At 32.7% G+C, this 26,219-nt stretch overlaps 2 protein-coding genes across 3 annotated transcripts; one reads left to right on the top strand and one right to left on the bottom strand.

Annotated features, from left to right (window-relative positions):
- Positions 1-160: 160 nt before the first annotated feature.
- Positions 161-3,880, bottom strand: LOC122606066 (formin-like protein 6). The gene is made up of 4 exons (XM_043779027.1): positions 2,329-3,880; positions 2,024-2,223; positions 1,444-1,685; positions 161-1,358 (listed from the first exon to the last, which is right to left on the bottom strand). Exons 1-4 carry the CDS (start codon positions 3,714-3,716, stop codon positions 585-587), a joined length of 2,604 nt encoding a protein of 867 aa, XP_043634962.1. The 5' UTR covers positions 3,717-3,880; the 3' UTR covers positions 161-584.
- A 17,861-nt stretch (positions 3,881-21,741) lies between these two features.
- LOC122603194 (BTB/POZ domain-containing protein NPY4-like) lies at positions 21,742-25,578 on the top strand. Of its 2 annotated transcripts, none has more exons than XM_043775835.1 (5): positions 21,742-21,841; positions 22,817-23,132; positions 23,335-23,404; positions 23,493-24,620; positions 24,931-25,578. In XM_043775835.1, exons 2-5 carry the CDS (start codon positions 23,071-23,073, stop codon positions 25,417-25,419), a joined length of 1,749 nt encoding a protein of 582 aa, XP_043631770.1. In that variant the 5' UTR covers positions 21,742-21,841; positions 22,817-23,070; the 3' UTR covers positions 25,420-25,578. The 2 variants fall into 2 exon arrangements, with proteins under 2 accessions (XP_043631770.1, XP_043631771.1); XM_043775836.1 differs by having other exon boundaries at positions 21,744-21,829.
- The last annotated feature ends 641 nt before the right edge of the window (positions 25,579-26,219 follow it).

Genomic DNA, 26,219 nt, shown 5'->3' on the forward strand with positions numbered 1-26,219 from the left:
GTGTTGACATCTCTGATTTTCAAGTTTTGGTGAAAATTTGTTTCGATATTGGGTCTTTATTTTGTGTCCAAGTATAATAGATACAAGATTTGAAAATGAAGTTTTAGTACAATGATGCCAAAAGAGAATATAGTTTAGTGAAAAGCTGAAGAACTCCATATTAGAGACAAAAGATTGGTCTACTTTAATCCAAGCTAAAGCATGATTCCCGTAATAAATAAACATTTATTTTTCTTGTAAGAATGTATGTAAGCAAATAAAACTACTTCATTTATCAGTATGTATACTATACCATGTTAGAAGATCCATGAGATGCCAAGTTTCCAGTATCTTTTTAGGTTTTTGGATGAAGCCTTAAATCCAAATAAACATCACTGTCGTTTTTGCTATCTCGATTTCTTCTTGATTATTTGGACTTTAGATTTTGTAGCTGTTTCCTCATCCAATATTTACTCTTTTGATCTTCCCTTTTTTCCAAGCTCAGAGTAAGAAGATACACTTATGTTTGTACAAGATGCATTTCCCATTTCAATCTTGTACAAAAGTTGATCCTTATGTGTAAATTTTTGGTGTATATTCTAGTCTCATGGAGATGAGTATGAGCTTTCATCATCAGAACTTGTACTAGGATGCACGTTGAACCTGTTTAAAACCGGTAATGATGCAGTGGCAGCAATCCTGAACGATCTTGCTGAACCCATCATAGTTTTTTCTTGCATTTGACTGACTTCTTTACAAACATGGTCCAATACGCCTAAAAAATCCCTTACAATCATAAAGATTCTGAACGGTTGAGCCCCTTCCCGTGCAGTGTCACCATGGAAATACTCTGTTACATCTCTCACAGACGCCAATGCCTTTCTTTCATCCATCTTGATCTTTTTAATTTCTGCTTCTGCTTCTTTAAAAAAGATTTTCATTGACTCAAAGAAGTTCCCTTGCATATCTGGCTTGTCATGACCTGTCAATCTAATCTTTTGGAGTCCATTTTCAAGCTTTGTAACATAGCCACTTAGAACATCTGAGTCCATTCCTGCTGCTTTCTTGACATTACTTAATTCTCTACTCAGCCCACCAACAACCTGCAACCCTTGCTTCTTAAATGCTGCAGCAGAAAAACCGTTGCTTTTAGCATCAGATTCTGTGCCTTCAGACCTTATAATCTCTTGGACTACAAAGTGAAGCAATGTCGTTTTCCCGTCTGTCCCTTTTATGTCTACTAGTTTTAAGAGTGTGTCAAGTTTAAAAGCTGTAGCTTCACCACGATTTGTGCCAACATTCATACGATTTCCCGTTCTTAAAACAGCTTCAAGGAGTTTGAGGAAAAGACGACTGCTCTTTAGTTCCTCACTTGCTGCCTGATAGAAACTTGTATATATAATGAGCTACAGGAATTACTAAAATTCTAATTATGTATGTTAAATAATAACATTTAAGCAATACCTCTAGTACTGAAAAGGAAGTCCTGAGGTATTTGACTTCAGTTTCAAAGTTAGCTCTGTAAAGCATGGCCTCAACTCGTTTAAATGCGAATGGTATATCAAGTATTGCCTTTAGAAATCTTTCTGCAGACCCTAATTTTGACATGTCACCTTTATAATCTCTAAGTTTTATCTCTTCTTCTTTGGTTGGAGCCATCTTTACCAGTGTTTCCAGGAGTTCAGCACCTAAGCCTTCTGGATTTCCTGTTCCACCAAAACCATCTACTCCTTTAAAATGCCAAAACGTTATGACAAAAAAGATTGTAAAACTTCTATAGTTTATCCTTATATGATTCAACTTATATATGCACATCAATATGTGCAGGTTATCCTGTTACTCAATCAGCTCTGCCACGATAAATTGGATTCAAGGTAAGATCACATGGCAAAGTTGAATGGGCAGCAGAGTCACCTGCATATATCGACTTACATATAAGTTGAATCTGTTTTTACACGTCACCGTGATTATTCAAGCGCTCTAATCTGAATTTGTAAAAAGTTCTTTATGCGTTTACATATAGGATACGATTGTAATTACTTACCATCTAGAAGTGCTTCAGATACCTCATCCCTTGTTACATTCAACGCTCTTAGCAGAATGGCTATGTTTTGTGACTTTTTTGGATCCAAAACTCTGTTTTCCTTTTCAACCGGAGGAAGAACAGATCTTGGTGTTTCTTCTTTCTTAGCTGATTTAGCAGAATTACACCCAAAAAGAGACTCCATCATGTCCTCATTTAGTCTACACCACAAAGTGAAACAGATATACAAATTATGTACATACAAGATACTTCGTATCAGTGAATATTTGTCAAGATAATGATATGGTCTTTAATTGTGTACTTACTGAAAGGAGCTCGATTTTAGCTGGTCCCATACGGTTGCTCTATCAGAAGTTGCCCGTACTTTGTCCCAGTGTAAAGGCTTCAGTTTTGGTTTCGACTCGTCTGCATCATCCCCCTCAACACCATTGTTGTTTACTTCCTCCAATGGCTTTTGTTTCACAATTCCAGGAATTACTTTAGGACTAAGACTCCTTGATTCTGGCATTGCAACTTTTTGAATGCAGGGCACCTTTACTGGAGAGATGCCCATCTTTTGCACAGTCGTTGCTGGCTGTGGTGGCGGCGGTGGTGGCGGTGGTGGTGGCGGTGGTGGAAATAGTTTAGGCTTTTTGTGAGATTGATTATCTATGGAATTCAAACGTGTCATATCCGGTGGAGGCGGTGGTGCTGCGAATTTAGTCCTTCTTGGACCATATGTTATAGCTAATGGCTGACTATACTCCATTGTTGTAGGAACTATTGGTGGTGGATGTGGATTATTTCTATGTTTTGTATCAGGTGAAGATGAAGAAGAAACCGAGAGCCTCGACCTAGGTGAAGTTCTTTTCGAATGAGCCACAAGGCTAGTCGACCGTGCTACTTTTCTATCTTGAATCACCAAACTCGAACTGTTATTACTAGACTGACTCAATTTTGATTTAGTGCTTGCATTTGATCCATGAGGTGTATAAAAATCATTATTTTCGGTATCTTCTTCATCATCAGATGATGAAGAAGACATCGCTGGGGGCGAATGGCTAACCGGTGGCGGTTCTTGGGGTTTACTCAATGGTGGAAGTGGCTGAAGATCAGGGCTTGGTCTATACCTCTCTGATATTTTAACCGAATTCAGTTTATGATACGGAGACACATTAGGTGGCAGATTCGTTGTTTCACGAACCGAGGGTTCAACTGTTCCGATATAAAGAAAACTAGAAGGTGGATCATTGTCGACAGTACTATTTCGTCGCGAATTATGTCTGCTACCGACAAGTTTCTGCGAGTCACTAGCTTGTTTAGACTTATGTTTGTAAACGAAAAACGCGAATGCAGACAGCATTCCTAGTGTGACAATCCCAACAGAAATAGCAACAGCTATTTTCTTGGCTGGTTTGGAAGGTGGTTGTGAGGCAATAGGGTGTGAAATGTTGTTACTTGAATCGGGTCCAACCACGACTGGTGGACTCGGTGTCGGTATAGGTTGAACTTGGGTGTTTCCATTCGGGTTTTCGTTGAAGAATGGTTGGTCTCCATCTGGGGTGGTGGTGATTGGTGGTGCTGGTGGTGGAAGTTGGGTGTCTGGTGGTGGTTCTGAGCTGACTGGAAAGAGTGGCTGGTGGAGAATTCTTCTAGTGGGATGAGCTACTGAGAGTAAGGTTAAAAAAGATAGGATAAAAAGAAGTCTAGTCATTGTGTGATGTTCGTTGTTTTTTGGTTCACCCAGTTCATGTTATCTGGGTCTGTTTTCTTATTTTGTGTCATCAAAGGTTTAACCAAACAATTGGACAATGTTGTTTGTGTGTGTGTGAAAGAGAGAGAATAATTAAGGAGATTATGTGAAGCTTCTTTAGTCTGCAAGATCTAGATGCTATATCTCTCATTGCGGAAAGATGGAAGATGGGCTTCTTTTGTGATTGAATGACGTCACCAAACTGTTGCACTTTTGTTCTTTTTTATATACTTTGTTTTTATATATTTGGATGATAAATAAAGGTAAACAAACATACAAAGTGACTAGTAGATCTTGTGGAATTAATGTAAGTAGGTACAAGTGAAAGAAGCTGTGTTAATTCGGGTTTGGCTCTGGAATTGTTATTCTTAAACACCGGTCATTAAAATGATTGATTAGTATACTACTAAAGTTTGAAGTTTTATATCTTGAATTCATGAGCGTTGGGAGATTTACCGGTTTTACAGGTGTTTTCGAATCAAGAAAGTTCATCTGGGATGCAATAAATTGAAAAAAACAAATGAAAATTTTCGTGTGACTATGCCAGACTCTTTTTAAGAGAGAGAAGTTTTACCATGTTTGAGTTAGTACACTAATACGGTGGATTAGACTCTCAAAAGGCAAAACATCACTACTATATTACTATTGGAAAAAATGAGAGTTTATATGGGTAACATTTTTTTTGGATGTAGAAAAGAAAATATAAATTAATTAATTTTTGTAACGGAAAAATAGATAATTAAATGGGAATTGACATATAATAACAACAGATGGTGATTGAGGATCAGGGCTCGGACTTTATCGATTTTAATGAATTAAAGATGATAGTGGTCAGTGGACATGTAATTGAGAACCTCGCCTTTTGGTGGGGGTGTGATTTAGAGGTAATTAGTTTAAGTTGAACTAAAAGAAGTACTCAATTTTTTTTCCTGGTTGCACTAACTAAAAAATATATGTAATCCTATGTTAATGCATAACAATTGCATTATTTGTTTAGTACTATCTAGTATTAATATTTAAAGTAACATGGCCTTTACAAAAAAGCCATTTATTTATTTTATAATAAAAAGATTAGTACTAATTCTGACCGTTATTCACGATCCAATAACAAATAATGACAGGTAGAGGTTAAAACGTGGCCTTCTTGGGATTTGTTGTTGCAGACAATAAACCATTCCATATATGTAACAATCGTTAACAAAGTTATAAAATGCAAATGATATATTATATTGAAATTAGCAACTTTTCTGAAATTTTAATTTTCCGGTATCGTCTCAGACTTAAATCAAAAAATGTTATCGAATTTTATGTAAGATCAGTTCGGTATTTATTTTTGATCATTATTTAGGTGTGATCAGTTATTTGATGATTTTTGAGACCAAAATCGGAACGATCTTACGACCCTATGTTGGATGGCCATTTTCTTTCTCGAAATAAGATGTATCATATTATTTTATTAAATGAAGTTTAATATAAACTAGTAAGGTTTGGCCCCGCTTTGCGGGACTCCAATTGTCATGTTGATACAGTTTCGTTATGTTAGTCTACTTGCGTTGAATCAACTTAATAATAAAAAAGATAAAAATATGAAAAACCAAGAAATAACTTGAAGAAAACAAATACTGTTTGTGTGAGAAAACTAATAAAACCGAATAAAAAACTTTGCAAAATCAAATACATACTTTTAACTTGTGCAATAAAACAAAAAAAAAACAAAAGAAAAACAAAATGTTGAGTAAAAGTTTTCAATATATTAGTTAAAAACACAAAAACAAAAAACTATGAAAAAAACCGAAAGAAAAACCTCCAAACAGGATTCGATATGACTAAATCTATATAGTGATGTGAGGTATAAAATGCACCAATAAAAAAGAACACAAAAGAAAAATACTGAGCAACAAACCAAGAAAAACCAAAAGGAAACAACAATCGAACGGAATCTGATATGGCAAAATTCGAGTAGAAATGTGAGGTGTAAGTGGACCAATAGAACGGTGCAACGTGGCGGTGACACTGTTCATTAGCATCATCTTTAATAACACAAAAGGAAAAAAACTATAAAAATATTGAAAGAAAAACTACAAATGGGATACGATATGACAAAATTTTAATAGTGATGCGGGGGATGAAGCAATAGAAGAAAATAGAAAAGCAAAAAAATTGTGTAAGAAACCAAGAAAAACCGGAAAAAAAAAACTAAAACGGGATTCGATTTGACAAAATCCAAAATAGTTTGTGAAATATAAGTGGACTAATTGAACAGTGCCACGTGGTGGTGGTGGTCAGAGATGAAAGAAAGAAGGAAGAAGTAGGAGGAAAAACCTTGTACTTTTTGTAGATTTTTAAATGCTTGTACTATAATAACGACCCCTATATATAATATATATATACATATACATATATATATATATATAGAGAGAGAGAGAGAGGAGGGGGGGGGGAGAAAAGATCCAAAATGACCTAAGTTAAGAGAGCATAAGTTGACTAATTTTATAAGTGAAGACTTGTACATTCTTTTACGCTGTTTGTTATAAATAATCAAATCAATTAAACTAAGACTCAACATGTATATCCTACTAAACAACTTCGATACATTAAATTTTTTGAATAGTAATATCATCATATTTCAACTAAATCTTATTTCGCGTATTACGCGGAAAAATAATCTAATAAAAATATATAGTAATGGATTAAATAATACAAACACGACAAATAGTTCTATCAAGCTTTATTTCCCAAAAGACTTATACGCTATGTTAAATGAAGTTAAAAGGGGAATGATTAATCCTCCTAACTAAATAGCCTAAAAATTCTCCTAACTATTGAATGATGTCATGTGGAAAAATCAGAGGGTACGATTAAGAAAAAAAATTAATGGATACTACATATCACCTTTTTAAAGTATTACGAGAATTCTTAGTGTTTTTTTTTTTTACCCTAAGTTAAATTGCTTGACAGAAGTAATTATTGGCAGCTTTTTTAATGTTTTTAATCAACACACAAATTTAGTACGCATTTATTAGCAGCAGTTTTATAGCCCAAAAATTGATTGGTTGGAGGTGATATTCTATTGGAAATGGTCACGTGGGGTGCACTTGGCACCGACTATCAACTTTTGCGTTTACATGGGCCACGTCGTTTTGAAGCATCTTACCTTTGCTTTTCTCCTTTGCCAACACCCCACCCCCGCACTGTTTTTGTTTTTTGTTTTTTTTATTGTTGCCTTTGCCTTTGCCATTTTTTATTTTTTTATTCCCAAATACCTTCCTTTCTTGAGTTCCTTCCTCCCCTTTCGAGTTTGGAACCCCAGTATAAACATATTATACATTTATACCAACAACAACGACAAACTGCATCCAATCCTGACATAAACGGAATATGTGGGAGTTACAATGTACACAGTTTTATCTTTACCACAAAATTAGAGAAACGGTTAACGGCTTCCAAAAGACCTCCGTCTTCAGGCGGAACAACTTTCTCACAAACACCCATACAGATAAATAACACATTAACACTGAGCCAGTTGAGGCAATGCTAGACACGATGCAATGCCAGCCTTAGGCCATGCCTTTGTATAAACATCATTTACGGGCTTTTCAAACATACTATTTAGTTTTAAAGTAAATAAAGTAGAATTTTGAAACATAATGTAATTATTAGACGATATTTTGAATATTCCAACTTGATGAGTCCAAAAAAGGTACATACTTTGCTTGTACAAATAGTCGATGATTTCCTAATACGATAATACGATATGTGTGTGAGCAACATGCAATTAAAATGTAAAAAAATTCAAACAAACCACTAAAAGTGTAAAATGGGTCCATCTTTTACGTGATTAAAATGTTGATATGTGGCGGATGCACCGTGCATTTAGGGGGAGAAAGGCCCACCCTCAGCCCAAGTGAATTTTTTTTTTTTTATACAGTATGTATTTATAAGCCCATTAAGGCAACACAGGCACACAGCAGCAATTTGTTTTTATTTGGTAATCTTTTATTAAACAAAAAATAAAAGTAAGCCCCTTAAACCGAAGACATCAATTCTCAATTCTTTCTAATTTTCTACACCAACAACCACTGGTGAGCAAAAACAAACCAAAAACTGAAAAACCCACAAAAACCAAAAAACTTGAACCAAAAACCAAAAAAACCAATGGTTTTCGGTTTTGATTTTCTGAAAACCGAATGTTATGGTTTGGTTTTGGTCTCATATGAAAAACCGAACCGAACCTAATATATATATATATCAATTGTTTATATTATTTTGTATCTATATCATTTTACACTTATTCTCGTTAGATATGTTAATATATTTGATCTTTGTTAGTATACAAAACAATATTAATTATATGTTTTATGTGAAACTACACAACAAGATCGTTTCGGTTCAATCAATTGCATATTGAAACAACACGTGAAATATATAAATAGTTATATACGAAGGTTATTTGAAATAAATATTTAAAGTTTGTTCAACTTATTTTAATGGATTTATCATCATTGTTGTATTGTTTTTGTTACCAATATTGTTTGAATAAGTTATCGATGTTATATCATAATCATAGAGTATAAACTTTAAACTTTTTTAGCTCAAGTTGGCTCAAACTTACAAGTGGTTAAAAACCGATTAAAACCGAACCGAAAAAAACTTAAACCGAAAAAACCAAAAACCAATGGTTTTATTTTTCAAAAACCAAATTATAGCAGTTCGGTTTTCGGGTTTAGTTAAAAAAATTAACCCAAACCGAACCGTACTCACATAGCTACCAACAACCATATCTGTTTCCCAAAAGATATGATTTTTTTTCCCTCCAATTATTTAACTATAAATACCCAACTTTTAATTTATTTATTTTTTTGTATTTAGATTATTGGATACTAATTCATCACTACAACATTCAATTTAAAGGTAAATCTTATAAACCCTAGTTATTTTTCTTTTTATTAGAGCTATTTAAAAATATATAGGGTCTTCAAATATTGTTATTATTATTTACTAATTAATTAACCCGGGTTCAACCCGGACATGTTAATTAAAATTTTAAACTATATTAAATATTATATATAATGTTTGTTATTAAAACATTATAACCTGATACAAATCTAATAATTTAACTAATTAATACAATAGTTATATACTTAATAAATCAACTAACACAATAATAATTTTAAAAATAAAAATGACTACCACATTAAGTAAATAAAAAAAAGACATTTTATTTGTAATATTATATAATAAAGAATTTTTTTTCTTTAAATAAATGATTAATACTTTTATTAAAGATGTAAAAGGTTTTTTTATTTTATTTATATATGACATCATAATTAAATAAAATATTTTTTAAGGTGAAATATGATTTTGCCACATCAAAAATTTTCTAAAAATATTTATAGGAAACAATCTTGTTTTATTATATTTAGAGTTTAGGCATATTCTCATGTACACTATAAAACTTATTTATTTGTTTGAATCAGAGCTTATATTCATAAATCAATAATCATGTCTATCACCATCAAAAAAAAAAAAAAAAACAACTTATGTTAAAACGACGTTTTAAATGAAAACTGTAATACATCATAGAGTATGCAAATTAATACAATGATTAAGATAAACATAATCATATGTCGTGTCTTTAAAGGGCTGGTAACAAGCCCTTTTTCTGCTAGAAACGACCCCAACCCAATCTGAATGATCCGAATTCGATTTTCAGATTTAGATCGGACAGTACTTTTTAATATTAACCGAATGATCGGGTATTTGAAACATCTGAAAAGTTAAGTGATTTGGAATTTCTTCGATGTTACTCGATCCATATTTCGAAGTCTTGGCCAAACTTTGTGGGACATTCCCTTTTATGTGACAGATTAATGTTAGTTATGTGAACTTGTTGACCTTATACGTACATAAAATGGGAGGTTTACACAAAACCCATCCTATAAAACATACTCCATTATACCTCTAAAACATAAAGTTGTATAAACATTGGTTATGGGCTTTTCAAACAAAATATTAGTTTTTTAGTGCATAATTAACATTTGAAACGAAATGCAAATATTGGACGATATTTTGAGTATTCCAACTTGACTACCCCAAGAAAGGTACATACTTTGCTTGCACAAATAATCAATGATTCCTTAACACCATATGTGTGTGCCCACATGCAATTAAAATGTGCAAGTATTGAGAAGAATTTGAACGAACGGCTAAGAGTTTAAAAGGGTCCAAATTTAGATGATTGTTAACAATGTTTTACATGATAAATATTTGATTATTTATGTTATTTGAGCATCGTTGTATCATTTTAAACGTTTATATTGTTAGTTATGATCATCATTTTAACAGAATAGTTTGATGATAAATTATTGGGTAAGATAAGTCGATATCTAAAAATGAAGTGATATTAGTATGAGAAATGCTACAAGGACAAACCAAAAGGTTTTGGATCAATAAAACAAAGAGAGGGAGTAGATAACTAAAGATAAAGGAGAAACCGTTCTATTAGGCTCTTCCCAATAAAGATATTTTTTTCACAGTTACGTCAACACCACCTTAGTTTTTTTTTCCAGAACACACCGAAGACACCTCTTCCCAATAAGACTTCTTCGTAAAAAATTTTTATTTCTATTCTATATTAATCATAATTAAATAATTTTTTTAATTAATAATAAATTATTATATTAACCAAAAAAGAATAAATATAAATCAACTTACTCACTCACATGTTTCACATTCCCACTTTAACTACTTATCTTGACTTTGTTTTGAGCAAAAAGCTATCTCTGTTTTTCTCTTATATCAATAGAGAATCTAGTATCAAGAATAAAATATTTATTACCTTTAGTATTTGTAGTTAAGATAGTATAAGATTTCAAGAGCATATATTTATATGTATGTATATATATTTTCATCTTCTACCACCATGAATCCACCACCATCGTGAAGATAGGTTGATCACCCTCTCCGCTCTCTTGATTTCTTCTTTTGATATGTGTGTATCACACACATATACGTGTGTATCACACATATATACGCTACACACATACATACACACACATATATAGATACACTATATACATACATATATATTAATCAAGAAAAAAAAAGAAAATAAAAGCCTGGCCCGGATCTCTCTCTCTCTCTCTCTTTCTCTCTCTCTTCGTCCATCCTTTTCGACCTAACGACAACCACGTCGACGGGCGTGCTGCCAATACCATCCTCGTTGGCGGGCGTGTCAACGGAGGTGTCGACAACCTTTTGGGAAAGGCCTCAATGTCACTTCATTTGATAGATTTACCACAACTATGTATTAGTGGTTTGTGCAGTCAATTGTAAAATTTGTACGTTGTGATACATCAATCAAAATTAATGATATGAATATCACCTCCCTATATAAAAACGGTGGAGATTTAAAAATAATCCGAATACCAGTTTCCAAAAAGAATAATTCATATGTCAATATTGTATTAGTATTATGATCATGAGAAAACCTTAAAAACTAAACTTACTAATTACCTAGTAGGCTGAAAATCTGCAATTATAATGCCAATTTTTTGAAACAAGAAAAATTTGTCTTATTTGAAAAAAATGGCATGTCAATGGGCCTTTTTGCACCCCAATAACTGAGGGAAAATTTGGATTGCTTTTTAAAGAAAACCTACAAATTAAAAATGGACATCGTCATATACAATGGCCAATATCCAAAAGAATGTCCACAAACAATGGAAACAAAAACCAACATATGAACATGTTTTTAATGATCACCATAAAACTAAATTTACTCGTTTGGATCGGAGATTTATGTTCTTAAATCAACAATCATGCTTATCTTTTAAAATATGATAGAACTTAGTGTTCATGTTAGAACGATGCTTTAAATGAAACATGTGGACTATACAATATACATCAAAGAGCATGTTTATTAATACAATGATTAATCTAAAGTTATACAACAAGTCATCCTTCTTTAGAGGGGACGGGGTAACAAGCTCTTTTTCTTTTAGCTTGAAACCCCCAATTACGCCTGGTCTTGGCTTGCCTTCTAATTCCAATATGACGTGGTCAAGTCGAAGTGAAGAAATCCACATTTTACACATGTATGTGTGTGATTAAGATATTAAATATCGAAGATATTATTTTAGGTACAAATTGGTTTTAGCTTAGGGAATTGCTAATGACACATCTCATAAAGTGTATAAAATAGTTGTAGTTTGGTCATAATTAGGTGTGAGTTTTTATATGAAAGATACAATTTTTTCAATTCATGCACGATAAAGAAGTGTAGTTAACATTATTCTTTAGTTTAAGCTTATATGAGAAAACCTTAATTTTGTTATATATGTAACTCATAGAATAATAATTTATAATAATTTCTTTGGTAATTAAACATAAAAGTTCACTATTTATCTTTTGTAATTTGTATCATCATTATTATCACACAAAAAATGCCCCATCCAAAACGGTTCTTACACCCTTTTGTACCATCATCAATTCTTCACACCAAAAACGCCATCACCAAACCGGTCCTTAAACACGACAATTTCAGCATTGTATGCCAGAGCCTAAAATGGTGAGAGGCCCAAATACGAGCTCTTGAAATAGTTACAAAAGAAATATGGGCTTATGGGATATGAGGTAGAATATGGAGTATGGACATTAGCTTGTGGAGTCATCCTCAGAGCGTATCAACTATCAAGTCATTAAAACCTAATGTGTTGTTTGGTTAACTTGAGAAAAGAAAGGAGGGGAGGGAAAAGAGGAATTTTCCTTCCTAATCACCTTAAAATTGAGGGAAAAACTTTTGAAGCAAAAAGGTACACTTCCCCCTCTAATCCTTTCCACTTCTTTTCTTTGACACTTAAAAAAATCGTAAGAATGCATTTTATAATTTTGTCATCTCCTCTCCTTTCCCCTCTACCCTTAAAAAAACTAAAAAATATACTAAAATCTTAAGGTTTTAGTGTCTTACAACTACTCGTTTAAATACATAGAAAACAAAGCTGTTTTGCTATAGTTTAAAAAACGGTTTTGTTTTTCATGTTAGAATTTTGTTTTTCCATTTTTGGAAATGGTCGGGAGAAAGGGGGTTAAAACTTAAAACTCAAATCACAACCACATGGTCTATTTGTGAAATTAACTCTAATTTAAAACAAAAACATACACTACATCAAGATATTAAGAAGTGACATACTGACATGTCTCAAATATAATTATTTGTCTCAATACCTGTAGTTATGTAATACTTGTAAAGGTGTACTTTACCATTTTTATATCAAAACGTGGCACTAAAATTAAATAACACTTAGGCCTCTCCTTATAAGAGGCACTCCTTCCCTATTTCTTACTCACTTTTTCCACTATTCATCAGGTTTTTCTCTCCAAGAACACCTCCTTCCTTATACTACCCACTTCTTCCCCACTTCTTCACTATTCATTCACTAATTTATTATTTCATTTTTTTTACACAAAATTAAAACAAAACACATTTTATTAATACTTAAACACACATTACATTACTTAAAATTAAAGACAATACAATAAAAAAAAATTCAATACTGGGAAAAAAAACATAAAATATATAATAATGATACGATTACTCTTCATCGTCATCATCTTTGATTGACATTTTTCCTAATCCACGGTAAGCCGTTTCATTGGCCCACCACTTGTCGTGTTCTGGCCATTTCACTTCCCACGTTGATTTGCCTTCTCCGCAGTTGTTGTGGTACGATTCTGCCCAAGTGCATTGGCCTGGTGCTTCTGTTTTATGAACGTGTTGGTCGCATTGGTGTCTCTTCTTCCGTAGGTAAAGCAGTTCCCCAGAGAGTTCATTTTGAAGGAGGGTGTCATCTTTGATATCGGTCATGATTCGTGTTTTCATCTCATCTTCGGTGAGACGACGTCGGTAAACATTCTTATTTGATGATGATGATGAAGCCATTTGGTGAGTGAGTTAGCAGATGTAACAAGTTTGTAGATTAGACACAAGTGGAATGGTGATGAAACTGGTTAAGGTTCTGGGTAGCTATTTATAGAGTGATAATGTAGCTAGCCGTTAAGGGACTGTAAATGTAAATATTTTTTAGCCGTTTGAAGGACTGTAAAAGTAAATATTTTGAATTTTGAACGTCGGAGAAGCGTTTGTGACTTCAGCTATAAATACAGTCTCCTAACCAGATATTTCATTTCAAAACTCACACTTTTATACATTTGCAATGGCTTCTTCATCAAGTGCCCCTAACCGAAAACCACGAATGACTGTTGATCAAGTGAATGACAGTATCATGGCTGATATCCTTGACCAACAAATGTGCAAAGACAAGCTTATTGAAATTAGTCTAAAAGTTCAAGCGAAAAAGAAATGGTGTCAAGAACAAATCAAGTATATACAAAAGGGGCATTGCACTGAGCTTGAGTGTCAATACTTTACTTATTTGCAGGGGAAGTTTGACAAGATTCAAGAAACCGTGGAAAAAATTGCTTGTGCAGTCATCACCTTGAATGAGTTCACTAACCAAGCCAAAGCAGTTTATGCCCAGAAGAAATAAGTAGGCTGTTTTAATTTTATGTTGTATGTTTTTCTTTATTTCCGTTTGTAATGTTATCAAAATTATAAATAAACTTATTTTTATTAAAAAATAGACTGACTTTATTGAAATACTTAAAAACAATACAATAGTAAAAGACAACACACACTTCAAACAAACAAAACACACTTAAAAAAAACTAAAGCACACTTAATCAAACTAAAAAGTCTACTTCATAATCCAGAACAACTAAAAAGGAACAAAGATAAGCTACCTGAAGCAGTGATCGTATCTGAATCCCCTCCCATGCTTCTCCCGATATATCTGATGCGCCGTTGCATAATTTTGCTCATCCTCTCCGTTGCCTCCTTGTGCAATCAACCGTGTCCAAATTGCCTCAAACTGTTTACATTCTTTCCACATCTTCGTCCAGTGCCCTTGCAGTTGAGCCTTGCTTCGTGGTCCTCCATTGGTCTCTGCGTTGAACATTTCAGTAACGTCCATTGGTCCTCTATTTAATTTTACATTTCCTTCTAACTATAAACTCCACAAGATCATTCCATGTAGTTGGTGTCTTGTGTCTCCTTATGCCCAACCAAGGAAAACAGTTGTTTTTCTAGTATTTTCAATTTCTCTATGCTTGTATTTCATTTGTTATTTTAACAAAAGAAAGATATTCCTTGCTTATGAACCCACTGACTAGTGCCATAGACAAGCTGTTTACTTCCAGGAGTCTCACGTTACATTCTCCTCAAAAAATCATTAGTCCTCTCTGTTGTTTGTGTTACAACTCTTAATCCTGATTTTGGTAAGCTTCCGCAATATTTGTATATGTGCTGGGTAAACCAAATAGATGGTATATTTGTATGTGCTGGGTAAACCAGAAACACATTTGTCCGAGTTTTAAAATAATGATTGAACTTAGATTAATATAATACGAGTAGTAATCTAGTTTTTTGAGGTAATTTACCATTTTCTTTTATAATAATTGACCCATTTGAACTTTTCTCTTATAAACTGGTCAGTAATGTATGCTTTAACGCCAAGTGCCGCCGTGATGGCTTTGATGGGATAACTGCTATGTGTAATACTGTAATTGAGGTAACTATCCACTTTAACCACTCTAAACTATTTTTTTAGTAATCAGTAGTTTGCCCCTTTAGCACACATACATTAGACAAAAGAAATGCCTATTACAATTTATAACGTGGTGATATGGTTTAAACCACCATTTTTGGCAGGTTTGGTTGATATTTTTAATTCAAATTTACCTTAAGTAAATGAAAATTGTTCCCTTAGATGACACGTGATTGACATTTTTCACCGGTACTATGCAAGTAGCCTAAACATATGCATAGATAAACGTCAGTTTTATATATGAAAATTTTTAAAAATGCGGAGCTTGGATTCCTGAATGAAAATTTTGGGAGGGTTGGACAAACTGTTGCTAGTTTGCTACTTTTTCCTCTCCATGGCTTTCCACATACGGTGTCACGTTTTTGTTAAATACAAATAAGTTGCACATTGTTTCTCAGTTTGAGGTTCAAGGCTAGTACTTTGTCGATGTACTTATACATTGACTACCAATTAGGGAAAATTATGCATGTCTGTATTTTTGTAGTTTGACTGCAAGTTTAAGCAACGTGGTTTGTATCAGTGGTAAACACCGTGTGCCTTTGAAGAAAGAAGTCAACGGTTCGATCGTCATCCTATGCAAAGGCCGCAGGTCCTTTTCTATCATTTTAGGTAGAATCAGGAAACAACCTCTCTACCTAGGTAATGGTAAGGTCTGTCTACATCTTAATCCCTCCCATATACAGTTGAGGTATTGGGGCCCAAAAATCCATGCAAAACGGCAATGGGCAGTTCCTTTACTTTATCTGCAAGTTTAATTTTACTTAAAGTTGATTTGCGAATGTCGTAGTACTTATTAAGTTTGACATCTAAAGTCAAACTGCCGCTATATTATGGAAAAAAAGTTTACAAACATGAGTGAGTTTTGAGATGATGTTATTGGTATAAAACTGAAAGCCGCATTACCATTTCCTGTGTTTATGTGTTTTTTTTTAAACGTTTCTTATACCTGGCCCGTACCCCAAGCTTTACCATTTTGACCAGAACCTTTTTCGACCCATTTTCCAGCCCATCCAGTTGACTTGCAACTAATTATTTTGCAATGGTTCATATTTCACTTTTTCGTATAAACTTCTTGAGCATTGTCATGTTGTAAATCAAGCCAAATCTTATTTGGAAATTTGACTTAATTAGATGTTTAAGTTGGCCTTCTGCGAGTCCAGTAGAATCAGAATATAAACCATCAGCTTCAAAGTTCTTTGTAATTGCTATGCTCTAACATGAGCTTTATGTCATTATCACATGAGTTACCCGCACCCCCAATTGTCTCGCCATCAGAATCTTCTCATCTCTATAAATTTATACGGTTTTTGTCAGATCAGCCTTTAAATTCTATTTATGGAAGTTTGGATGTTCTTTCCAAGCACTAGTGAAAGCTGTTAGTGAAGGTCCTGATAAATGGGGATACAGAAGTATAGATGTTCATTTTATTTTACTTTCAGATTTTTTATGAACATCAAGCATTATAAATTGTCCCATCGATGATGTATGTTCCAATATATATATCGTTTCTTTCACTTTCTTACACTATCACGACCACTATAATATACCACCAAGACTAACAAAAAGTTGAAAGAAACTGTTTAAACTATTTGTTGGCTCGTCTTTGTTGCATTGCTGGTCTGTTTAAACTTTAAACAAGATATTGTTGGGAAAAAGTGCATTTTTCCACCACTTTGGACATCAATAAATATATAGTCGTGTGACATATATTGCGAACCGTTTAGTGGGTTTTGTAGTCTCTGGCCAAGGCTACGTAACAAACTAAGATGCGTCCAAATTGGGTTAAAGGTGAATGAGATATCGAGTCTCAAAGTTGTGTGTTTGGTGCATAAGTTGGAGTTGGAAAAGCTTTGTCCCACATTGGTGTGGGATATAAACTTTTACTAGTTTATAAGTGGAGATTTCTAAGCTATGTCAAGATCTTGTGTTGTGTTTTACTCTGGCTCCTACCAATGCGCGCAAGGGGGGGTGCAGAAAATGGGTTTCTGGGTCAAAATTCTCTGAACCAATGCGTGTACCTGCGGACACGAATGCAGCTCGAAAAACTAGGGCCCGTGCGGGGCTCCTTTTTGCTGCGACCCAGTTTTTGACCCATTCAAGAATGATCTAGAAGAAGCTTTTGAAACTCCTGAAACTGATGTCATAAGTATCAGTTTTGTAACTCATGAAACTGTGCTCCGTTCGTCTTTCAGGCAAGTGTTCAACGTCTACTTATTGTTATTACATTTCCTTGTTTTGCAGGAAGCTTTCAAATTGCCTCTTTTATTTAGTTCCTCCATTCTGTTCTTGTTTAATTCCTTTATCATTATTTAATCGTATTGTAATATATATATATATATATATATATATATATATATATTTAAGGAATTACATATTGTTATTATACTGTTATTTCCAACACATATTGCCTTCATTCCGTCTCATCATAAATGGTCCACGTCGCTATACTTGTTTGTCCGGAGATAAGTGTAAACTTTCAAGTGTAACCAATCAAAATTCTTTTCTAAACAGTAAAAGAGTCACCAGGATATCTTATCGATTGATCGGGACTTTTTTTATGGATGGAGTTTCGGGGGTCTTTATTTTTGTGAATCGGGCTTATGCCTATTCGAAATGTGTTGCCAACTTGAGAACCAAGCTACATTTCGAGCCCAAATCATTTGTTGAATCTTGTTTGATACAAGCCCATTCCTAATGTCTTTTACTCTTTTACACTTTCACTTTTACATTCTGAGAACTGTGGAACTTGTTAAATAGATAAATAGGTTTTATTTAAAATAAAAAAACTATCAATGTAAAACAAATAAAACAATAGTTTTTTATTCATCGAAAATTACCATGCATCAAGAAAATCATCGTGCATCAATGTATATATTTGTAACTCGTGAATTTTCGTGCATTAATTTTATTATAATCTAAGGGTCAAAATCTTGTTATATTTGTTTTATCTTAATACTTATTACAATAACCAACACCTAGATAAATAACTTTGTAAATTTTAGTCTGGTCATCAACTAACTAAAAAAGTGCTCAAATTATGTAACAAAATAGAGCATTTTTTGGTTATATGGTTAGAGATGGTTGTCCCTTGGTTGGAAAAGAATGAGCCAAAATTATACTCAAAGATTGACAAGTGTTTAACTAATGAAACATTTTTTTCATAGATTAATTAAAGCAAATACATATCATATGACTGTAACCTTTATAAAAAAAATACTGTAAAGAAACATGTATTGGTTCGCGATTCATTGAATGAGGTGTTCCCAATGAAAGGGGTGAGTAGTTATTCGTAAACATGGGGTTATCATGAGACGAAGATATGCAAAATTGCAAATTGGCAAATTGCATTTCATCATGACATACACTTGTCTTTTACTTTTATTACTTATATCTATATTTATATTTAATGCCGGTCTTTAACGTTGAGAGCATTTATCTGGATTCGAGTTTTATTTTCCGAATTTATGAAGGTGAATTAATATGGCTTCTGAAAATTTTCGGTTATATTCCAAACATGCATATAATATATGGAGTATGAGTAAGAGAAAATGTATTGTTGTTCTAATAAAATGATATTCATTTTTATATATTAATTTAAATCAGATCTATGGAAAAAAAAAGTATATAGTAGTTTAATCGATTAACGGGTAAGTATTAACGAAAAGGCTTTTGTCGAGTCATTATTTGACAAAACTCGTCAACTAAGAGGTTATAGATTTTAACTTTTTCGTGAACATATTGTGTGGTGATCTGTACACAACCTAATTTTGCTATAAATCGATTCGTAGACCTAGCTTTTGTGACAGTGATTTCTTGTAGCCCAACACTGAGAGATCAGTTAGATTTTGTATCTACACAAAGCCATACATCACCAAATATATTTTTACAGTATTATACAATATAATAACTTAAAGTATATTTGGTGATTTACAACCAAAACTAGGTGGTGTATGTATCATAGTTTATTTATTGAGATCAAGTTGTTGGAAGGATTATTATCACGTACCCATAGAAGTATAGAAAGTATATAGAGAAAATAAGATATAAATAGTTATATCGGAGATTTCATACATACTCGTATAATTCATTCTTCCAGACATAATATTCGTTATCATTTGTCTAAATCTATACCCACGAGAAAGAAAAAAGTTTAGGAGCTTGTTGGGATCGAGAAAGTTGAAATCCATGAGGAGTGGCGTGCCTGAGATTCTTCTGTCATAGGGCCCCTTGCACTTTATAACACCTTTTTCTTCACATATTCAACCCATTTATTTACGATTTTACTACTCATTCATTAATCTAAACAAAAGAGATACGAGTAATAAACCACTTCTTACTTTCTTTGTTGTGTGAAGTTCTAAACTAAACCAACAAAATCGATCAGGAGCAAATCCGGAATTTCACACAATTTATGTGAACCAATGTGATATTCTTTTCGTGTAATATATGTTAATTATGTATAAAATATCAATTTTTAAAAAACGTAACTGTTCAGATTGTTTTGTAGTACAAATATTATTTAGTAATTTATTAACTTTTCAAAAAAAATATATATAGCAATTTATTAAATTTTTAAAAATAAATTGTATGTATAGAAACCGGAGGTAAAAGCTTCTTTACCAAAAAGAAAAAAAACTTATATATCGGCCTAATAATACCAAGTCTTGATCCATTAGTTGATGTGAAGACCCTGTAGTTGAAGGTAAAATAAATCATGTATGCAAGTACGTATAAATTTTCTACTTGACGAATTATATTTCTACTTCTAACCATCATTGTTTTATAATACCATTTATATATTATTTGACTCAAAAGTGGTAATATTTCGTCATTGACAGCAAAGTAAATGGAATCTTTCAACAAGTAAAACATGCATTTAACATGTGATTTCTAAATTACCACGAGTATTATCTAATAGTTCTTATTTTCAAAAGCGAAGGAAAATGATAATTATCTTTACTATTTAATAAAACAAAAACATATTTTTATTTTTAGAAAGTTCATTCTTTGAAATATCGAAAGTGCCATTTGACATTTTATGTTTTTAATGAATTAATTTACACTTCAACCCTTATCTTCTAAAATATTTTCACTATCATCTTTACATCAACCTACAATCCTACACCATTTGACACCGCCACCACCACCAATAATATCATCGCCGCCGTATTACGCGGGTACCATGCTCGTAATAAAATAAATGAAAAGCTAAAAAAACAAACTGATGACTGTTTCTAATTTTTACATGGTAGATGGTAGTTCATATATATTGGTGTTATAATTTGGATCCAAATATCTATTTATTAGAAAATATGTAGTGGTTGATTATTTTTAATTTTGATAATATTTGTTACACAAAGATGCACTATATAAACACATCAACAAACATTTAATTAAAATTTCATTTTATGCACTTACAACGGAAGCATATAACTTTAACATATTGATGATGCACACATTTGGTTTTTGCAACTATAATTGTCCATAGTTAAACACAATACTAACATTATGCTATGATTTATGAGTATAACATAACACTATGTAATATAAAACCATTTGCAATAATTATGTCATTGAAATTTGTCAAAGATGAGATAACCATATCCACATCAAAAATATCTCCTTTTTCCTTAGCTTAAATCGTGTGTCTCAAATTCTATTTTGCCACTCTCATATATATCGTCTAAATGAGAACAAGTCAGTAGGAGTTATCATTATGCAATTGGATATTGGTTTGGTGGGGTTCGATGGTCCTGACTCTACACACATCCTTTTCTTTCTTACAACTAATAATTATAATTATTATATATATGAGTTCTATTTTAGCCAAAATAAATAAATAAAAAGCCTTACCAATACATCAATTTACCATTTTCACATTTATTTTCTTGTGTTAAGAGTTAAAAAAAAAAATACAAAATCTACTTTTATAATATATTGGTTGTAATTTAAAGATGTCACATGACCTAAAATGGATGGTGTACATATTTTCTTAAAACAAACTTTTTATACAAAAAACTAGACAAAACATGATATACCTTAATTTGATGGATGTGAGATCTAAGAATGTATTTGTATGGGGTAAAGAACAACAAAGAGCCAAAAACCAACCGTTTTACTACGGGAACATTCTGATCAAAAAGTATTGGCTTTTTGCGAGTACACAATGTTGCTTTAGTGGCTGGCAAAACATATCACTCTTTTTCATCCTTTTTTATATATATTTTTTTTATTTTCTTTTTTGCTTTTAGCCATACCCTTAATTTGTGCGATCCAATTTTCACACTTTTTATTGAGCCTAACATCATCTTATTTTATTTTTTTCAATCTCACTAAAATAAAAACCAGCACCAAAACTCTTTAACATTTTTTTAAGAATTATGTTACGATTACAATTCCAGTCAAAATGAGGTAACATGTGAGGTTAGCTTTGTGTTTAAAATAAATATTCTTTTTATTTCCTTTTTCGTTATCCTAAAAAGATTATATCTTTATTAGTACTACTACTATTTTGTGTTTTATTTCCTGCTACGCTTCCATACAACTGTTTGGTTCCATGTTTCTCTGCTTCATTTTTTGTTTGATTCTTTAGTACTTGCCGAATCTTGAAACGGGTATTGATTATTTTTATATTATATCTAAGTTCTCAAATGGGGTTTCAAGATAATTTAGGTTTGTTATTGTTATAAATATATATTTCAGTCATTTATATATGTATCCATATGTTTGTTGATTTATTAAAGATAAGGTTTTTATTAGTTGAAATGCTTAAAGTTTCAATCTTTTTAGTGGATATTGAAGATTAAGTGAAATGAGGTTTTTGATTTATTAAGGTGCATATAATTAAGATATGCTTTATGTCATTTATGTTAGTGTCTCTTGATTTGATTAAAGATAAGATTTTTATTGATTATAATGCTAAAAATTTAATCTTTTTAGTGTTTATTGAAGAGTAAATGAAATGGGGTTTAAGGTTTATTAAAATTTCACCAAGGTCAATATTATTAAGATTTGTTATATATGTATTTTAGTAATTGATGTATGTATGTATGTATGTGTTTCTTGTTTTTATTGAAGTCTTGAAGATAAGGATGTATGCTTAGAATGCTTAAATTTATAACTTTATAGTGTGTATTGAAGCTTAAAGAAATGGGGTTTTAGGTTTGTCATATATTTGTTAAATCTTGGTTAAGTAGGTTTATTTTGTTTAATAGTTCTAGTCAATGTCAATCTTTGAAACAAATTTATTGGTTTTAATGCAAGTCTACATTTAAATATGTGCATAGTGGTAACATTTCTGTAAAATATTGTACTTAAAAATTTATTCTTGTTTTTTGTCTACTAAAACAATGGTCCAATTGAGTTGAAACCAATATCATTTTTTGGCTTCTTTTACAGGTCCTTATTCATTGGTAAAAGACACATTTTGTGGAATGCAGAGCTTTAGATTTTGAAGTTTGGTTCCAACTTAATCAGCTTGTTGATTTCAAGATATTTCGAACCCCCTTATTTAGTTGTTGAAGTTGGTAGTTCTAGAGGTCAAATAATCCCCTTTCGCATAAGATTTTGTGGTCAGTTAAATAGGGTGAATTGATCGATAACAATTTGAGATATTGGAGGTGAAATCAGTTGGCTTTTCTGCAGCGTTCACGATGAAGTTCATGAAACTTGGATCAAAGCCAGATTTGTTTCAATCCAGTGGTGAAAACACACGGTCAGTTTTATATCCTTTTCTTAAGTTTTAAATCCAGAATGTAATGTTTCTTTTATAAACCATCTCTATGATTACCTTTATGTATGTAGCATAAGTTCTATAGTTTCATTTGTGAAATTCATAATCTGATATTTTGATTGTCTCAAAATGTTATTTCAAGTTTATAATGAAGCTAAATGCATCATTTTTGGTTTATGTTTAGGTATGTAGCAGCCGAGCTCACTACTGATATAATTGTAAATGTGGGTAACATAAAATTTTATCTGCACAAGGTACGGTGAATTATAACACTTTTTTAGTAGATTGTAATCGAAGCCATATGAAGACGATAGCACTAATATTATAATACTTTGTATGTAGTTTCCCCTGTTGTCCAAAAGCGCTCGTTTACAGAAACTGCTTACAGTTTCAAGTGATGAAAACACTGATGAACTTGAAATACATGATATACCTGGTGGACCTGGTGCATTTGAGATATGTGCAAAATTTTGTTACGGTATGACAGTTATACTCAACCCTTACAACGTAGTCGCGGCTAGATGTGCAGCAGAGTATCTAGAAATGTATGAAACTGTAGATAAAGGAAACCTTGTGTACAAAACTGAAGTCTTTTTGGATACAAGCATTTTCAGAACTTGGAAAGATTCAATCATCGTTTTTCAAACTGCAAAGTCTCTTCTTCCTTGGTCAGACGAATTGAACGTGGTTAGCCGTTGTTTAGATTCAATAGCTTCAAAAGCTTCCATGGATCCCTCTAGAATTGAATGGTCTTATACATACAATAGAAAGAAACTTCCAAATGAAAGTGGCAATGAGTCGCCACTTTATAATGGTGTTAGGAAACAGCTTATGGTTCCAAAAGACTGGTGGGTTGAAGATTTATGTGAGCTACCTGTTGATTTGTATAAGAAAGTCATAACCACAATCAGGGCGACAGGAAAAGTAAGCAATAATGTTCTTGGTGAATCTTTAAAAGCCTACACAGAGAGAAAGTTAAAGAAGGACGGAAAAACAAGTAGGGATGATGTCAAGGTCCGTTATTTAATTGAAACGGTCATCTCTCTGCTACCCCCTGAAAGAAATAGTGTTTCTTGTGATTTACTAATTCAATTGTTACAAGAATCTGCAAATCTTGGTGATGAATTACGGAAGAAAGACTTGGTGGGACGGATTGGTGAGCAGTTGCAAAACGCATCAGTTTCTGATCTTGTGAATCTTGATGTGGATTTGGTCCAAGAACTTGTTAAGATCTTCATCATGCAGGATCAGATTGCTGACCATGGTGATGAACATGAATTCTTAGAAGTCAAATTTGTTGACCCTGCAGCCAAAGTCAAATTGGCTAAGCTTGTTGATTGTTATCTTGCTGAAATTGCAAAAAATCCCGATTTACCATTATCGAAGTTTACTAATCTTGCAGATATGGTGTCGTCTCTCTCTCGGCCTTCACACGATGGGATTTATCGTGCAATCGACATGTTTCTTAAGGTAGACAAGACAACTAGATATATATATATAATTTTGAACAAAAGCAAATACACAATTTTGAATTGGTAAGAGGTGGATATTTTAGTTCCCCTGGTGAATGGATTGATTTGGTTGTGTTTTATCTCAAATGACCCATATAGGCTCAGTAAAATGAATTAGGTAAAATGGGTGGGTTGAACTTGTTGAAAGTTGTCCAAAGTCGATTTCATGCATAAAACCTTCTAAATCATTCTATTAATTGATGTATAATTTTGGGTTTTTGTATTGTTCTTGCCACCTCAACTTCTGTTATAATCTTTGAACTATACAGGAACACCCTGGGATCAGCAAGATTGAGAGAAAAAGACTTTGCAGATTGATGGATTGTAGGAAGTTATCAGCAGAGGCTTGCATGCATGCCATTCAAAACGAAAGACTCCCTTTACGCATAGTGGTGCAGATCCTTTTCTTTGAGCAGATACGAGCCACCACAACGAGCAGCCTGCCACAAGTTGGCTCCTATGGAAGCTCAAGATCCACCACCACAAATACAGAAGATTGGGATTCAGTACCAACAAGTGAAGAACTCAAGACTTTGAAAGGGGAATTAGCTTCTTTAAGGATTAAAGATGGTGGTCATATTAACCAAAAGCCGAAGGGAATGCATATGTCTTCAAGGATATTATCAAAGCTATTTTCAAGCAAAGAAAAAGATAGTGACAACGAGAGTTCAGATACGTCAGAGAGTCCTTGTTCAACAAATGCAAGGGAAACAAAGTCGACTACACCTTCAAGGAGTAGGCGGCATTCAACGTCTTAGTCTGTATTTGTGTGTGTAAATTGTGAGAGCATCATGTGTTAAGTTGTAGGGAGAGATATAAGAACTAGCATGTTCTAAAATAGGTAAGCACAAGTTTTTGTCACGAGTACAAGTGATTTTGGTTAATGATATTATATTGTTCAAACCTTATTAGGTAAACCAACTTAAAGTTGCAGTTTTACAAAGAGATGCACAACTAAATGACTCTAGAGGAAACTATTTTTTATTTCTTGGACCACTGAATGCTCCAAGTTTTGCCCCAACAAGGCAACAAGTGACTTGGTGAATTCTCATTTCTCTGCATGATATACGTGCGTAACAAATACTGGTAATATACATTTAGAAGTCTATTGAAAATTTGAAATCATAAAGTTACAAATTTTAAAGTTTAAACAAACCTATAAACTAGAAGTAAAAAGAACCTTACACTGGAGAGTGTACTCCTAAGTCTCAAGTCTTAACTACTCATTTAGCCCAATCTTTTTCTCATCCATTTGCATCTTTATGGCTTTGTAGTTTATTCTATAAATATGTTTGGACTTTGGACCCAAATAACTAAAAACTTGGGGCTTTGGGCTTTTATTGTACTCTTTTTGGGTGAGTATTTCCAGCCCAGGTTTAGTTGCAGATATTTAACAGTATATCTGTGGGTTACACTTTATGCCAAATTGCCAAATTATTTGCTTTTTTACCACAATCTATGACTATGTTTCTAGCCAAAGAAAGATATCTTAAATAACCAAATTATAAATAAAAAAAAAGAGTACAAAAGTATAAAGTTTGCTACGAGAAGACACGTA

The sequence above is a fragment of the Erigeron canadensis genome, chromosome 6 (assembly GCF_010389155.1).
Source record: "Erigeron canadensis isolate Cc75 chromosome 6, C_canadensis_v1, whole genome shotgun sequence".
Classification (NCBI taxonomy): domain Eukaryota; kingdom Viridiplantae; phylum Streptophyta; class Magnoliopsida; order Asterales; family Asteraceae; genus Erigeron; species Erigeron canadensis.